Source organism: Xenopus laevis, chromosome 9_10S (genome assembly GCF_017654675.1).
Source record: "Xenopus laevis strain J_2021 chromosome 9_10S, Xenopus_laevis_v10.1, whole genome shotgun sequence".
Classification (NCBI taxonomy): Eukaryota; Metazoa; Chordata; class Amphibia; order Anura; family Pipidae; genus Xenopus; species Xenopus laevis.
In genome coordinates, this window is record NC_054388.1 from 100,460,235 (window position 1) to 100,477,160 (window position 16,926).

Here is a 16,926-nt window from a genome sequence, read left to right on the forward strand (position 1 = left end):
CAGGGACCATTAGGCAAGTTGAGAACCTTACTTCAGATGGCAGTGCCCCATATATCACCGGGGGGGGGCTGCTTTTGGTAAATTTAAGAGCCAAAAGTCTGTTTTTACAGTGGAAATGTGTCTCTTGCAGCGCAGCGAGCACAGTTGCCATACCCTCCCCACCCCTGTAGGAGCACAAAAAAGTTAATACATGGCACAGTGACCCCAGCAAGTAGTATAGTAACCCTAGCAATACAGGGCACAATGGTCCCAGCAATAAATAGCACAGTGGTCCCAACAAATACAGGGCGCAGTGGTCACAGCAATAAAAGGCACAGTGGTCCCAGCAATACAGGGTGAAGTGGTCACAGCAATCTAAAGCACAGTGACCCCAGCAATACATGAAACAGTGACTCCAGCAATATATAACACTATGGTCCCAGCAATACAGGGCACAGTGACCCCAGCAATATATGCCACAGTGGTTCCAGCAATACATGAAACGGGGGGGATGCAGGGCATATTAAATTTTGAAGCAGCCATAACCAAACACTAAACTAAGGCATATGGTGGGTAATATGTTTTTTTTTTGGAGAGGTCACATATTTTCCATGTATATTATTAATATTTTGCATGTCTGTTGTGCTTGTACTTACAATTTTTTATGAGATTATTCAGAGACCTGGTCATAAGATCCTGTGACCATTTTTTAATTTTGGCTTTGGAAATGCAAAACCTTTCTAGGTTGGAACCTAAATAGAAATGGGTCAGACATTTCCCTATAACCGTTGCTTCGTACCTGCTGTTTTAAACTTGACCGGGAATTCTTCCTCATTATAATAACAGATAAAATCACTGTGACACGTGAATCTCTCGCTCGCACATCACTGTTGCACTTGAAAAGAGATAAGAAATTGCTGACCTTTGGATATGGAAATCTGTTTGGCCAATTGCACTGGGGCTGTTCCTACTTGTGGCTGGAATTCAGCTTTCATGTGCATGTGATAGGTGCAAATGCTTTAGTTATTAGTCACCATCCCTTGCTCCCTGCAGCTGATGCCAATCTAAGCTTTGCACTTGGTCCTGGTCTGGTTTTGGTGGTGCATTCCAGGTCTTGATTGAAGAAAATTGCTGGAGCACTACAAAAAAGTTGGTTAGATTTTAGCCAAATATTTGCCTAACTTGTCTGGCATCTTGGTCACCCTGGTTGGATTCCCTCCCAGGTCCATGTATGAACTGATATCTGTTCACAGATCAGCCAGGTTGATTGACAGGTTTAAAATCCAGAGATAACCACAGAAATGCCAACCCAACCACCCCTTTGCCATGAAGCAGATAACTGCTCCATCAATACACACACAAGAAGCCCTATTGGTACGAAATGGATATCATATTCCGCGACATCAACAACAAACAGCCTATTGGTGGAAGTACAGTATCTGCAGGGGAGCCCACGTTCTTACAGATAAAACCTTAATAAGTTCAGTTACTGAAACTCAGTAATAAATGTTATGTACATGCTAATTTCTGCAGCAAAGACAAAATATAAAAAAAAAATTAAAATGTAAAAAAATGAGAAAATAATTGTACCATTTAAAATTAAATGTTTCCACAGCAAAAACATTGCAGATTACTACAAAAACATCACCATCTGCTTCAGTCAAAGACGGTCTAGTACCAAGGTAAAAAAACAACTGTTAAAGGAGACATTTTGTGTAAAAAATAAGAATGTACCAGTGCGTTACACTCATTTAGATATAGAAGAATTGTGCTTAAAAAAGTAGTGTTTCAGGCTGATTTATTGATTAATCCTGCAAAAACCCTAATAATCCCTCCCTCTTCCTGCTCCCTGAATTCCCAGGCTGTGCAAGGGAGCCGGTGGCTCTCAGCTCACTGCATTGTAGGACAGGAACCAATCAGCAGCTAGCAGGACCTGATAGGGAACTGAAGCATGTCTGTGCTTGTGTGACTGCAGGGCTGTGATTGGCTGTCCCCCTCTTACTGTGCTTCTGGCAGGGACTGTTAGGACACGCCCACACATCAATTAAAACAGTGGCTATTTTTAAAGATAATATACATTTTTAGCACCATGTAAAAGCAACACCATATATTACTTATAATTGCCTACAAAATTAGGTTTTCATTTATCCTACATGTTTTCTTAAGGGTCAGGGCACACGCTCAGATTCGGGGAAATTAGTCGCCCGGTGACAAATCTCCTCTTCTTCCAGGCGAACTGCCCCCGAACTGCATCCAGCCGGCTAGAATGTTCCAGGCAAAGGGAACACATACCATGATGATGTATTAGAGCTAAATGCCTATCAAAACTCCAATTCCTACATGAAGATACACAGATTACTGAAAAGCGATGCAGAAGAATAATTTAATTTGTCAGAAACCATACATATTTTTAAACCAATTATACTTAAAAAGTTACCTATTTTAAAGAACTAAAGTTGAACTAAAGAAGTACCTAGAAATGTTGTACATTATGTTTTTTGTTTCTGTACCAGCCCAAGGCAACCACAGCCCTTTACCAGTAAAGATCTGTGTCTCCAAAGATGCCCCAGTAGCTCCCCATCTTCTTTTCTACTGATTCACTGCACATGCTCTGTGCTGCTGTCACTTACTGAGCTTAGGGACCCACTCACAATATACAGTACACATAGAATAGAAATGTCACAATATAAGGCTGATTAGTAATTAATACAGATAATTACTACATGGCAGCACAGAAACCAGTGCAATTAGCATCAGAATTTAATAATCAGCAAACCTGTAGCATCAGCTTATATTACAGACCAACCTCATTTTCTGCTGGATAATTAGTGACGAGCCCTAAGCTTAGCTTCTCAACAGCTGCTCAGAGCCCACTGAGCATGTGAGTGTCACAGACACTTTCCAAGATGGTGACCCCCTGTGACAAGTTTGAAGTCCTGGATCATTGCTGCTATTGACAAGCTGAAACTTTAGGCTGGTGCAACAAGTTCAGTATATAAAACATGGCATTTTTAGCCACATTCAATTTTAGGGTTTAGTTCTCCTTCAAAGAGTTGAAGCCAATATTACATTTTCATTTTTGCTACAGTTCTCCTCAATGACTATTTAAAAGTAATTCTTACTGTTTTGTTTTTCAGGTGTGAGGTGAGGCAGCTGTGGGCATAGGAAATCTCATTTAAATCCCTACTGAGCTCTCTGAGGAACCTCAGACAAGTAAATTTAATTTGTTGCCAAATCCCACCAGACATTGCATCTACAAAACAATCCAGAAATGGAGAAAAATTAAAGTATGTGCTGAAGAGTTAGGCCACCTGATTACAATGAGGGGTCTGCCATATCTGACTGATGCTGCATTCAAAAGTTATTTGAGATAAAATGAGTTCTGGTGACCTCACCTGTCTGGACAGACCTGAGCAAATACCCCTTTTTGCCTATTTATTAGGCCTAACTTTATATATTATAAAATAAGATGTAAATATGCAAAAATCAAGACTATGATCTTTGGAATCTCAGATGGAGGCATAAGGTGCTAACCTACCGTGAAGGGAAAGACAAAGAGATGCCAATACATTTACACGGATACAAATAAAAGAGCCCCAATGTTCCAGCTCACAATTTACACAAAGTGCAGGAGCACGAGAGGGTTTTAAGTTGGAGGCCACAGGACACTATAGCAGAAAATTAAAAGAAAAATATAACCGGATTAACTGCAGGGCCGGAATTAGGACAGGCTGCATATTTATGTTCCTTGGATGCAACTGAGTGGGGTGCAATTCCCAGAGGAAAATGCAGCATGGTTTCCATATGCTCCTGCTCAGGGCAGCCATCAGGGGGGGACAGGGGGGAGAGTAGTAGGGGGCCCCGAGGGTAAGGGGGGCTCCGGCCACGCCACACTTACTTGATTAGCCGGGCCCCCCATCTTTCTGAGAGCTGCTGACTTCGGCATGGACGTTTAAGGGGCCCTGGCCACTAATTTTCTTATAATGTGGGGGGGGGGCCCTGGACCTGTAGGTGGGGCTTGCGGTGGGCGCAGCCCAGGGGGTGTGGGTGCAGCCTGGGGGTGGTTAGCAGAGGTGGGTGGTTTAGGCAGTGACTGGTGGGGAGAGGCGTCAATAGGTGAGAGTAGCTCTCCTCTTAGCCCTGCTATGGGTAATTGACTTCATATTAAATTGGCCTACTGGGTGTAAATGTGATGTATTATGAAGGGTTTGTTTGAGAAACTGGAGATGGAAATACTAAAGGCTTGAGGCTGAAATTAGAGCAATAGCTGTCGGAATACAAGGGTCATAATATTTTTGCCAGTTTTTTCTGCTGCACAAGAAAATAGCAAGTGTGACATTATCCCAAGGCTATAGAACATTCTCAGGTTCCTTTACTCTCTTAGTACTCTGCTCCCCAACATGCACATCAGTGTCTCCTAACAAGTATATAAGTTGGGCACATGTCCCCCATCCAAACTGCATAATTTGTACTGCATTCTGCATACAGTATATTCCCTCTGTTCCGTCAGCACCATCACAATTTCCTAAAACAAATGGCAGCTTTCACCCTAGTCCCATTGGCAGGACAGACAGCAGTCCAGATGCCTCAAGTCTACAGACCTCTTTTGATTCCTCATGTAAAAACTAGAAGCTTTTGGTTTCTCATTACACAGTGCAAATCAGACATGTCCTACTGTAAGTCCAACGGCTTTATTCGGCCACAACAGCCAGACACAGGGACGATTCTGTACCCCACACCCCCCAAAGGCAGCCTTGCTGATGCCACCTACTCTCCGCTAGTGCAGAGGGTGCAATTCAATTATTAGGGTGCTGTTCCACAGTTTAGTGGTGTAGCTTGAGAGCAGTGATCCCCAACCAGTGGCTCGTGAGCAACATGTTTTCACCAACACTTAGGGGCAAATTTACTTATGGTCGATTATCGAGGTTTAATTAACCCTCGATATTCGACTGTCAAAGTTAAATCCTTCGACTTCGAATATCGAAGGATTTACCGCAATCGTTCGATCGAAGGAAAAATCGTTCGATTAAATCCTTTGAAACGAACGATTCGAAGGATTTTAATCCATCGATCGAACGATTTCCCTTCGACCAAAAAATTGTTAGAAAGCCTATGGGGACCTTCCCCATAGGCTAACATTGAGGTTCAGTAGGTTTTACTTGGCGAAGTAGGGGGTCGAAGTTTTTTTTAAAGAGACAGTACTTAGACTATCGAATGGTCGAACGATTTTTAGTTCGAATCGTTTGATTCTAAGTTGTAGTCGAAGTAGCCAATTCGATGGTCGAAGTAACCAAAAAAATCATTCGAAATTCGAAGTTTTTTTTCTTCTATTCCTTCACTCGAGCTAAGTAAATGTGCCCCTTAGGGTTGCCACCTTTTCTGGAAAAAAATACCAGCCTTCCTATATATTTATCTTTTTTCCCTATTAATAACATAGGGATCAACCATCATTTTTACCGGTCAGGTGGCAACCCTACCAGCCTGTTGGATGTTGCTCCCAGTGGCCTCAAAGCAGGATTTGGTGGTGGTTTGGAGGCAAGTTTTGGTTGCATAAAAACCTGCTGCAATGCCAAATGGCGCCTCCTGTAGGCTGCCAGTCCTCATAGGTTAAACTAAATAGCCAATCAAAGCTAATATTTATTTGTGGGGGTTAAGGCTAGTTACATACGCTGCCACAGTTAAAGCCCCTTCCCCTTGCTCTATTTTGCCTTAATATAATCATTCCCCACATTTGAAAAACCTGTTTTACAGTGATCATTCCATTGCTTTAGGGAGAAGGGTCAGGGACCACCATTACTTCTTATCTAACACATTCTGGTTACTGATGGAGGATGCTGGGAGCTGCGGAGCAATCAAGAACATACTGCTTTGTGACTCCCAGTACAAACATTGCTGCCAGTTTATTCTCTTTATATAAAGCAGCTGCTCTGCAAATAGCCCACTAGTTATAGAGGAAGCTCTGCACGACTAGTAGTTTGTTGTTTAATGTAGGAGGAGGTGCCCCTGTTCTTTCACAGTACGATGGTTTAGAGGGGAAAGAGAACATTTGTAAACAAGCATTGTCCTTCCCGCATCCCTCCAGTATTTGTTGTAGCACTACAACTCCCACAATCCCCCAATAACCTTCCTCACGGAAGTGAAATAGTTAACAGTTTATACAACATGATAAAGGGACCCGCGGGATTGTTGAGGCCCTCACTATATCCAGGCGGCGACAGCAGCAGCACAACAGCCTATTGATGGGACTTTTACACCCTCTAAACTACTTCCGCCAGCACCACCGCTGACATCGAATCTACGTCACATCAACTTCCGAATTCCAAAGCCCGGACCATTCCCATATATGGACTTGACCCCGCCCCCTGACCGTTTCTGAGCCCTCTCGCTGCCAATGAAGTTTCGCGATCCCTCCCCCTCCAGTCCTTTTAAATCGCTTCTTCCCATGGTGCCCCGCGGCCGGCAGGTTTGGATTTTTAAATCGCATCGGCCAATCAGGGGCGTGCATTCTGCTTCAAAATCAACGGCGGCTGCAGCGCCGGGAGGAGTGGAATTAAAGGGACTGAGCAGCAGAAGGAGTAGCAGCTACACGGCTTCCCTCAGCCTCGGACAACCTGCCACGTCCTGCCCCATCGATCTCCCCTGATCTGCCCAGCACTTCCCCATTCATCAGGCGCCGCAATACTCGAGCTTTAATAGCCGGCACCCCGCACTATGGCTCAAGTGGCCGGTAAGAAACTGACTGTGGCCCCAGAGGCCGCTAAACCCCCAGGAATTCCCGGGAGCTCCTCGGCCGTCAAAGAGATCCCAGAGATTCTAGTGGATCCCCGAACCCGGAGGCGATACCTGAGAGGTCGATTCCTGGGCAAAGGAGGATTCGCCAAGTGCTACGAGATCACCGACCTGGAGAGCCGGGAGGTATTTGCTGGGAAGATTGTGCCCAAGACCATGTTGCTCAAGCCCCACCAGAAGGATAAGATGACCATGGAGATCGCCATCCAGCGCAGCCTGGACCACCGGCATGTCGTGGGCTTCCATGGCTTCTTTGAGGACAATGACTTCGTGTATGTGGTACTGGAGCTGTGCAGGAGGAGGGTGAGTACCTACCCCCGGGTGTGCAGAGATGTGCCCAGCCCTCCCCAGTTACAACTCCCTGCTTGCAGCCCTCCCAAGTTACAACTCCCTGCTTGCAGCCCTCCCAAGTTACAACTGAAGGGGATGAGTTGCGTGGTACACTGGGCATCTCTGTTGCCTTTATTAACAATTGATTGATGCTGCAGAACCTCTTGGTATGGTACCCATCTCTAGCCAAATCATACAGCCCAACTGGCAGCTCCTAATAGCCCCTGTGTGTATTTATACATTATATCTTTGGAATGTAGCCCCCAGCCGTTGTTACCATAGACCTATTTTACTTTCCATTGTTTGGCTTGTGTTTTAATTAAAGGGATACTGTCATGGGGAAAAAAAAATTTTTCAAAATGAATCCGTTAATAGTGCTGCTCCAGCAGAATTCTGTACTGGAATCCATTTCTCAAAAGAGCAAACAGATTTTTTTATATTCAACTTTGAAATCTGGCATGGGGCTAGACATATTGTCAATTTCCCAGCTGCCCCAAGTCATGTGACTTGTGCTCTGATAAACTTCATTCACTCTTTACTGCTGTACTGCAAGTTGGAGTGATATCACCCCCCTCCCTTTTTCCCCCCAGCAGCCAAACAAAAGAACAATGGGAAGGTAACCAGATAACAGCTCCCTAACACAAGATAACAGCTGCCTGGTAGATCTAAGAACAACACTCAATAGTAAAAACCAATGTCCCACTGAGACACATTCAGTTACATTGAGAAGGAAAAACAGCAGCCTGCCAGAAAGCATTTCTCTCCTGAAGTGCAGGCACAAGTCACATGACCAGGGGCAGCTGGGAAATTGACAAAATGTCTAGCCCCATGTCAGATTTCAAAATTGAATATAAAAAAATCTGTTTGCACTTTTGAGAAATGGATTTCAGTGCAGGATTCTGCTGGAGCAGCACTATTAACTGATTCATTTTGAAAAAAAAAATTTTCCCATGACAATATCCCTTTAACGCTTTATCCTCCCCGACCCCCACTAACACAGGGAACATTCTAAAACTGAATTTAATTCCCGGAATGCAGAATAACTGGGTGGTGTTTGCAGCCGGGTCCCCAGACTAATGCCCTGGCTGCACGGTGGGAAACCGTCCTCGGCATCTCCATACAGCGACATCGCTAAGGGAACGCGCAGAGATTCCCCTGGGGCGCCTGCCCCCTACTGGCGAGTCTTGTTCCCTTGGTGAAGCTTCAGTTGGGAGCCCATAGCAGCAGCGCTGTCCCTACACAAACCAGAAACGGACACTTTGCCTTGACTGGCCCAGACTTTATAATTCACCGCTGTTGAGTGACTTTCCTGAAATGCAGGAAACCAATGAACAATGACCATTGCTGAACTCGGTCCCCATGTTCTCTGAGCTGACTTGTTCCTCCCAGTAGGATTCTGTCAGCACTAAACTGTCACAATGCAAATGTCCCAATAGCATTTCTATTTAGGTTACATATGTATTCCCTTGCCAAATGGCTCAAACTTTTTTTTTTTTTTTTTTTTTTTTTTTTGCCATGTTCACATGGGGTTAGTCCATGGGGCACCAGATATTCATATCCTTTAGTATATTTTGTATATTCTTATGCTATGGACACACAGGCTGTTGGCTCTGTTGTCAGCTTGTGTATTTTTGCAGGCTGAGTGAAGCTGATCTGCTCGGTGACCCTGCGCCATTGATTTGAATCAGATCAGTCTCTGAGGCCACATACAGGCTGAGATCTGCCCAAATACTGACCAGTGTCTGCCACTTCAGCTCCCATGTGTGTGACTGCACACAGCCTGATCAAACTCCAATCAATGGAGCAGGAGCATATCTGCTTCTCTCAGCCTGCAAAAATACACCAACAGCCTGTGTGCCCATAGACTTTAGGTTGCCATACACACTAACATCCACTCGTTTGGTGAGGTCACCAAACAAACAGATCTTTCCCTGATATGCCCACCAACGGCAGGTCGATATCGGGTTAATCTGAAACATTCAGCCCTAGGGCCAAATATTTGGATTACAACAGAGTTGGCAACTGAATGAGGATCGCATCAACTAGCCAATACCGTCCTTGGATTGGCAAACTATAAATCAAATCTCCAATCAATATCTTGGCCAGAAATCCGATCCGGTCTAAAGGCTTTAATCTTCCAGTGTATGGCCACTTTTAGAATAGCCCCTTAACATTACAGCTGTGACTTTCAAATTGGGGCCCATGAGCTGTTCAGGCCAAGTAGACTTTCTGCACAGGGTGTATAGGCACCGATAGTACTGGATGCTCACGTGCCATACTAACCTCAGAAGCCCTGGTAATATTCATATACATTATATTGGGGAAGATATTACATACAGGGCTGAGGCAACACCATGGCTGTTCCATGCATGTAAAAAGACATACAAATTTAGAAGGAATGATCTGTACATGAGTCAGAGGCCAACTCCACCCACTTGTTAGCTGGCGTTGAACCCAAAGCTCTTTTATATTTGTGCCTTATGATCTAGTACTACAGTATATGGTCCCCCACACATGTATTGTACCTTTAAGCTGGTTATGGGAATATTCCCTGTCTCATTTTCATCTTTGCATTTCAGTCTCTGTTGGAGCTGCACAAGAGGAGAAAAGCGGTTACAGAGCCAGAAGCTCGCTACTATTTGAAACAGACCATTTCGGGATGTCAGTACCTCCATAGCAACCGAGTCATTCACAGAGACCTCAAGCTCGGAAACTTGTTCCTTAATGATGAAATGGAGGTCAAAATAGGTAACTTTTACATCTAATGTAGTCACATTTTTGAGGTGTCTGGGTTAAGGGGGGTTGCTTTCATCTCCTTAACCCAAAGAGGGTTAAGGGGTTCCAAATATGACCTGCAGACTGGCATTCACTTTTCTCCCTAATTCACAAACCCTGGACATATTCATTGGCTAAAAACCTTTTCAATAGTTTCTTTGATACTGACCCATACCACCTTTAAAGAGTGCCCACAAATAAGTGAACCTTTATTTTTTATTTTATAGTGCTCAAGTGTTTTCTCTCTAAATATAATTTACTCAGGGGGGTTAGGGGGGAAGTATTCCCTTTACAGTGGCCCATTACTGGGTCAGACTGGCCCATCAGGATCTCCTAATGGGCCCCAGTCCGGGACAATTCCCAACTGCCCTTTATTTCCACTATAAGCCTATGTAATCTTTACCATTTGGCACATCTTTGGCAATCCCCAGGAGTACTGTAAAGCCCTAACTAGTGTTGACCCCATAAAATTGTCCACTGCCAGGAAATGTGCTCCTTAAATGTGTTCCTCTTTCCATTAGGTGACTTTGGGCTGGCAACCAAAGTGGAATATGATGGCGAGCGCAAAAAGACCCTCTGTGGCACTCCAAACTACATTGCACCTGAGGTGTTGGGCAAGAAGGGCCACAGTTTTGAAGTGGACATATGGTCAATAGGATGCATCATGTAAGTGGGTGTTTATAGATATAGACCCAACATTAATTCATTCTTTGTATGTTCTGTTGGCCTCAACCCAGGGCTCCTTCTCTACAAAAAATGTCTATCCGGTTGCAATCCGTTATAAACTAAATCTTCCAGCAACCAAACGGCTCTTGAGAAAATGCAATATTGTAGCTCCTAACCAGAAACTGTAAGATTGCCCATCCCTGTCTAATGGTCTACTGACCCCCCTCTTGATAAATGACTAAACACCTTGGCATTGTCTCTTGGGCATCAACATATAGTAGGATCATTCTCAGCAGCCTGTCTTTGGTATCCTTGTGGCACATTACCTTAGAGTGCCCACACTGGGTGAGGAAGCTGGCATTTGTAGGTGAGCAATTGGTTGGAGGGCTACACCATTAACAGTTAAGGGTGATCATTGATATTTTATTATGTAGGTATCTGATCAGTCTTGCCTCTTCTGGACATGCTTAACAAATCCTTTATTCCGCCAGGTACACACTGCTGGTGGGGAAACCTCCCTTTGAGACATCATGCCTGAAAGAAACCTACATGAGAATTAAAAAGAATGAATACTCCATCCCCAAGGTACAGCCATAAGCTTTATAAAGACATTGTAGCATTGCCTCTGCTGCTGGTCTTTTAACTTTTAATTTGACCGATCTTTCCTTTCAGCACATTAACCCTGTGGCAGCAGCACTTATACAGAAGATGCTCCGTTCTGACCCAACCTCAAGGCCCACAATAGACGACTTGCTGAATGACGAGTTCTTTACTTCTGGCTACATTCCTTCCCGGCTCCCCACAACCTGCTTAACTGTGCCCCCAAGGTTTTCCATTGCGCCCAGCACTATTGATCAAAGCTTAAGGAAGCCACTTACTGCAATTAATAAAGGTGGGTGACTCTCATTAATGTAGCGTGTAACAAAGGAGTGGCCTTTTCTCGAGCATTGGTTAACAGGTTATGTTTGATACAGGGCAAGACTCTCCACTGGTTGAAAAGCAGGTGGTTCCTGCAAAGGAAGAAGAGATGCAGCAGCCGGAGTTCACAGAGCCTGCAGATTGTTACCTATCTGAGATGCTCCAGCAGCTGACATGTTTGAATGCAGTCAAGCCTTCTGAGAGAGCGCTTATCCGCCAAGGTGAGAGCAAAGACCAGATACAGACTCATCACTGGATATTTAATGTTAGAAAATCCTGTAGACCATAAGCTAAACTTTCCCTAAAAGATGGCTAAGCTTTAATATATTTTCTTTTAAGGTAAACACCATTGGGGGGAAAAGTAGGTTCAGCCAGTCACATTTTAACACCTCTATGGGCTTGACACTTCTCCCTCTACTTGTTTAAGTTGCCCATATTTGACTAAACACTGGGCAGTCTTGGGGCTATGTATTCAGGGTGGTGGGCCAGTTAGCTGCTGAGTTACACTATATGTTCTGGGGGCCTCACAAGGAAACTTCGGAAAACTTAAGTGATCAGTGCCATCCTGCCAGAGATTTAGATTCTAGCCAGCAGGAAGGCAGTTGGAGGAGATTAGTCGCCCGAAGAAGAGGCTATTTGTTGCCGGGCGACTAATCTCCCTGAATCTCCACCTGTGTCTTTGCCCTTTAGAAATTAGTTCATATATACAAAAACTGCTGTGTAGCCATGGGGGCAGTCATTCAAAGCTGAAAAAGGAGAAAAGGCACAGGATACACTGCAGGTAACAGAAGCTCTTAAGAATCCCATTGTATACTACAGAGGTTTGGTTATCTACCTAGTATCCTGTGCTTGAATGGCTGTTCCATAGATACACATCAGCATATTTATGTAGACCAGTGATCCCCAACCAGTAGCTCGCGAGCAACATGTTGCTCTCCAACCCCTTGGATGTTGCTCCCAGTGGCCTCAAAGCAGTTGCTTATTTTTGAATTCCAGGCTTGGAGTCAACTTTTGGTTTCATAGAAACCAGGTGTACTGCCAAATAGAGCCTCCTGTAGTCTGCCAGTCCACATATGAGATACCAAATAGCCAATCACAGCCCTGATTTGGCACCCCAGGAACTTTTTGCATAACTGTTGCTCCCCAACTCTTTTTATTTTAGAATGTAGCTCACAGGTAAAAAAAGGTTGTGGACCCCTGATGTAGACTATAGTAGAGTTTCTGAAGCAAACACACCAGTTGTACCAGGTTAGGTTGTCATTCCATTGAAACATCAATTTTTTTTGGTGGTACTATTCCTTTAACAGTTAATTTAAAGGGGAACTACCCCTTTGAAGCCTGCTTTTGCTTTGAAAACTGCACTGCCCCTCGGTACTATTCTAGTGAGCAATACCATCTTTTCTCCTGTTGGAAAGATTTCTTGCAGCCATCCTGGGCTGTCCATGATTAAGATTTTCAATGTCCTTTTAACGAACTGTATCTATTCATGTTCTGTACGTAGTTGATGTGTCAAACAGAGCTGGGAATGCAGTCGGGCCTCTGTACATAACAATTGCTCTTCTCTTTCAGAGGAAGCAGAGGATCCGGCATCCATTCCCATATTCTGGATCAGCAAATGGGTGGATTACTCGGACAAATACGGATTAGGTATGTACACGTGAAAATGCACCTCTTCTGATGCAGCTGAAGGTTGTAGTTTGCTGCAATTATTTTCAATTGCTCTTACAGGATATCAGCTGTGTGATAACAGTGTAGGGGTGCTCTTCAATGACTCCACACGGTTGATAATGTACAATGATGGAGACAGCCTGCAGTACATAGAGCGGAACAATACAGAATCCTACCTCAACGTGCGCTCCTACCCTACTACCTTAACCAAAAAGGTGAGTCCTACAGCTAGACTCGCTATGGACTGATATTTGTGCCACTGAATCTGATAATCCATGGACTAGTTTGATGCTCTTCGTGAAGTCTTGTTATCTCAAACCATTTAAATGTGTGTTCCTTGTAGATCACACTGCTGAAGTACTTCAGAAACTACATGAGTGAGCACCTATTGAAGGCCGGTGCCAACACGACTCCTCGGGAGGGCGATGAACTGGCTCGTCTCCCCTTCTTGCGCACCTGGTTCCGGACACGCAGTGCCATTATCCTCCACCTGAGCAATGGAACTGTTCAGATCAACTTCTTCCAGGTAAGAGCAAGGGGTTGGGGGGGGGGGGATTGGGGAGAGTCTTGTGGGGCTCACTATGTCCAGGTAACATTTGGAAGGCTATTGATTTGCTTTGCTAGATGCACCTTAAATTCCAGCTTGCAGGTCAATTAGGGTGAGATCTGCAGAGAGGTCATTTGCTGTCCTACATTTTTAGAACTATGGCTGAATGAATCCAGGCTTTATCATGGGCAGCTTATAATAAAAGGGCACCTGTTGCCAAAATATATAGTCCCCAACCAAAGATCCCACGCTTCTCCCAGCCAGCGCTAGGTCACCCACACTGGGAAGGAGCTCAGCAGCCACATTGAAGCACAAGCAAAATGAGCATACCATATCTTGCTCATTATACGTCAGAAGTGCATGGGCTCTAATGGACATGGGCGCTCGCACCAGGAGCTCCCTCCCCATGCGAGTGTCCTACTACTGGCAGGGGGGCAATTTAAAAAAAAAAAAAAAAAATGTAACCCCCCCCCCCCCCCAACAGTGCAGTATCTATTAGCCAACACTATTGGTTGGGGATATATTTTGGTGACTGCTGCCTATTAAATGGCACATTGTGACTATAGAGACACTTGAAATACAATCTGAAAGACCACAGCTTGCATCATCTCTTCAAGCACTAAAGATTAGAGCTGTAATTACTGTAGGCCACCAAATGTCTGTACATCAGACATTTGGTGGCCTACCAAATTTTGCTTGCCTTAGTGTAAATATGCTGTTGCATCTCTTTTTAGACTACAGCAACAGCACATAAGGATCCGAAATGGATATTGTTACACTAGTGGGTCCCATACCCTCCTACTGTATATATACTGTGCAGTCAGTGGAGGAGGGTATTGTTTAAGCAAACAAAATATACCACTGAGCCTTTATACAAGGCTGTATTTAAAGGCACCCAAGTACCTATATCTGGCAGAGACTTGCTGTACAAATCTGGTGGTGCAGTTTGGAGGGGTACAAGGTGCATCATAGCATGTCATACAGTGAGTGACATCATTTCTGCCTACTGGGGCACACATAGGTCTGATACATAGTCTAAATTCAGTGCTGCCTTTAAACTGTACTTCTAGCCAGGGTTCCCCAACCTTTTTTACCCATGAGCCACCTTCGATTGTATAAAGAGTTTGGGAGCAACATGAGCATGAATAAGGTTCCTTGGGTGATTCAAATAAGTGGCTATTGATAGCCCTTGATAACACTTATGTAGACTGGCAGCCTACAGGAGGCTCCATCTGGCAGTACATCTGGTTTCTGTGCAACCACAACTTGCCTTCAAGCCAGTAATTACAAAAATTTAGGCCACTGGGAGTCCTGTTGGGGGATCACTGTTCTAGACCAACCAGACTACATGATGTTAAAATTCTCAATTTTCTTTTCTTTTGCAGGATCACACCAAGATAATCCTGTGCCCCCTTATGGCTGCGGTGTCCTACATAGATGAAAAGCGTGAGTTCCGCACGTACAAGCTGAGCCTGATTCAAGAATTTGGCTGCTGCAAAGAGCTCGCAAGCCGTCTCCGGTACGCACGCACAATGGTGGAGAAACTTCAGAGCTCAAAGTCAGCCGTTGCACACGTAAAGGCCTCGGCATAGCCGGCCAAGCAAACTATGGACTCCCCAGAAACAAACCCATATTCTTGGGTTTCTGGAAGCACAAGACCTTGTTTCAAGTCCTAGGAGCACCCGTCTTTTTAATTTTAAGCCGAAGCTGACATGTTCTAGGGTGAGATGGTTCGTTAAGCTTGCCAAGACTGTACAGTACTCGCGTGACGTTTCCATAAAAATATATCTTAAGTGCCACTCGTTGCGTCTGGGTAATCATGATATGTGATGTAGATACCTGCTGGGCTCTGTATGAACCTGTGTCCTCCTGTTTTTCTCTGTCAACGTTGTCTGGTTTTTAATGTAAAAATATAATCTTTAATACTTTTGTATATTATCAGATTAAAGTTCTTTGTATAGCCGTGTACCTAATGCTTTATTTTCCATTGTGGATCAGTTGCTATTGGTATTTGATTCAGGCTATGCCATACTCTCCCTAGCAAGGAACAATTAAGTAGATATTCTATATCTTATAGAAGGGTGTTCCTCATCCTCGCTGGACCTGGTTTCCTGATTCAAACACTGTATGAGATTATAGGGCAACCCCGCACATACTGCTTCACTCATCAATGAAGAGGTCGGCCAGTACACAAGTTCTACATCTACTGGGAGTTCTACGTTGGTAACATTGTCAATTAGGGGAGAGACCATTCTCCTGTAAGCTTCGGGGGGGGGGGGGGGGGGGACTCACTAAGGGTTGGTTTGCTATTTCAGTTACCAGAAAAACAAAGTCTACATGAGCCCACAGATCCCATTTTCCCAAGTGAGCAGGCTCTAGTTTTCTCATCAGTGTTACAATAGGCCGAGCAGTTCTTTGGTTCCAGGCATGAAGTGATGAGATGCCATGAAACGTGTTAAGCTTAAAGAGGTTGTTGACTTCGTATGATGTGAAGAGCGGGATATTACGAGACAAGTTGCAATTGGTTTTCATTTGTGGTTTTTTTTTTTTTTGTTTTTTTGTGCAGTTTCAGCAATCTGGTTGCTAAGGTCCAAATTTCCCTAGCAACCTTGATTTGAATAGGAGAGGCCTGAATAGAAAGATGAGTAATAAAAAGTAGCTATAACGATAAATGTGTAGCCTTACAGAGCATTGGATTTTTTAGATTGGGTCAGTGACCCCCATTTGAAAGCTGGAAAGCCTTGGAAGGAGGCAAATAACTCAAAGATTAAAATAATAATGACCAATTGAAAAGTTGGTTATTGGCCATTCTATTACATACTGAAAGTTATCATACCCACCCACCCCTTTAAAGCAATACTGACCCTTTCCTATAAAAATCATAGGAATATGTCAGGGTAGCAACACAGAAGATCTGTTAGTAGTTTGAAGATCTTTTAGGAGGGTTGGGTGAATGCAAGTGCACGGGGCTGGGAGCTTTGAGGGAAAATATTCCCGGTGCAGCACATACTAGTTTATAATGACACGTTCCTATGATTTTTATAGGAACGTGTTGGTATTGCTCTAAGGCTCCACTCCATTTATAGTATCTTTACCTACAACGACACCTTTTTGTTCTTTTATAAGGGCTGACCTCTAAATTAATGCTCTTCTGGTAGTTTTGGGGAGAGATGTATCTGAAATATGGACCTATTTGTGAGTTTCACAAGCTTGTGGGTCTCCGAATTGCAAAGTTAAAGGGGTTGTTCACCTTT

General features: G+C 44.1%; 1 protein-coding gene across 1 annotated transcript; it reads left to right on the forward strand.

The window, feature by feature from the left end:
- Positions 1 to 6,533: 6,533 nt before the first annotated feature.
- plk1.S (polo like kinase 1 S homeolog) lies at positions 6,534 to 15,638 on the forward strand. Its single transcript, NM_001087319.1, is given in 10 exon segments — positions 6,534 to 7,071; positions 9,678 to 9,846; positions 10,395 to 10,539; positions 11,031 to 11,124; positions 11,212 to 11,431; positions 11,514 to 11,678; positions 13,027 to 13,104; positions 13,186 to 13,340; positions 13,469 to 13,651; positions 15,058 to 15,638. Coding segments are annotated over 10 exon segments (1,797 nt in total). The 5' UTR covers positions 6,534 to 6,690; the 3' UTR covers positions 15,265 to 15,638.
- Positions 15,639 to 16,926: the final 1,288 nt, after the last annotated feature.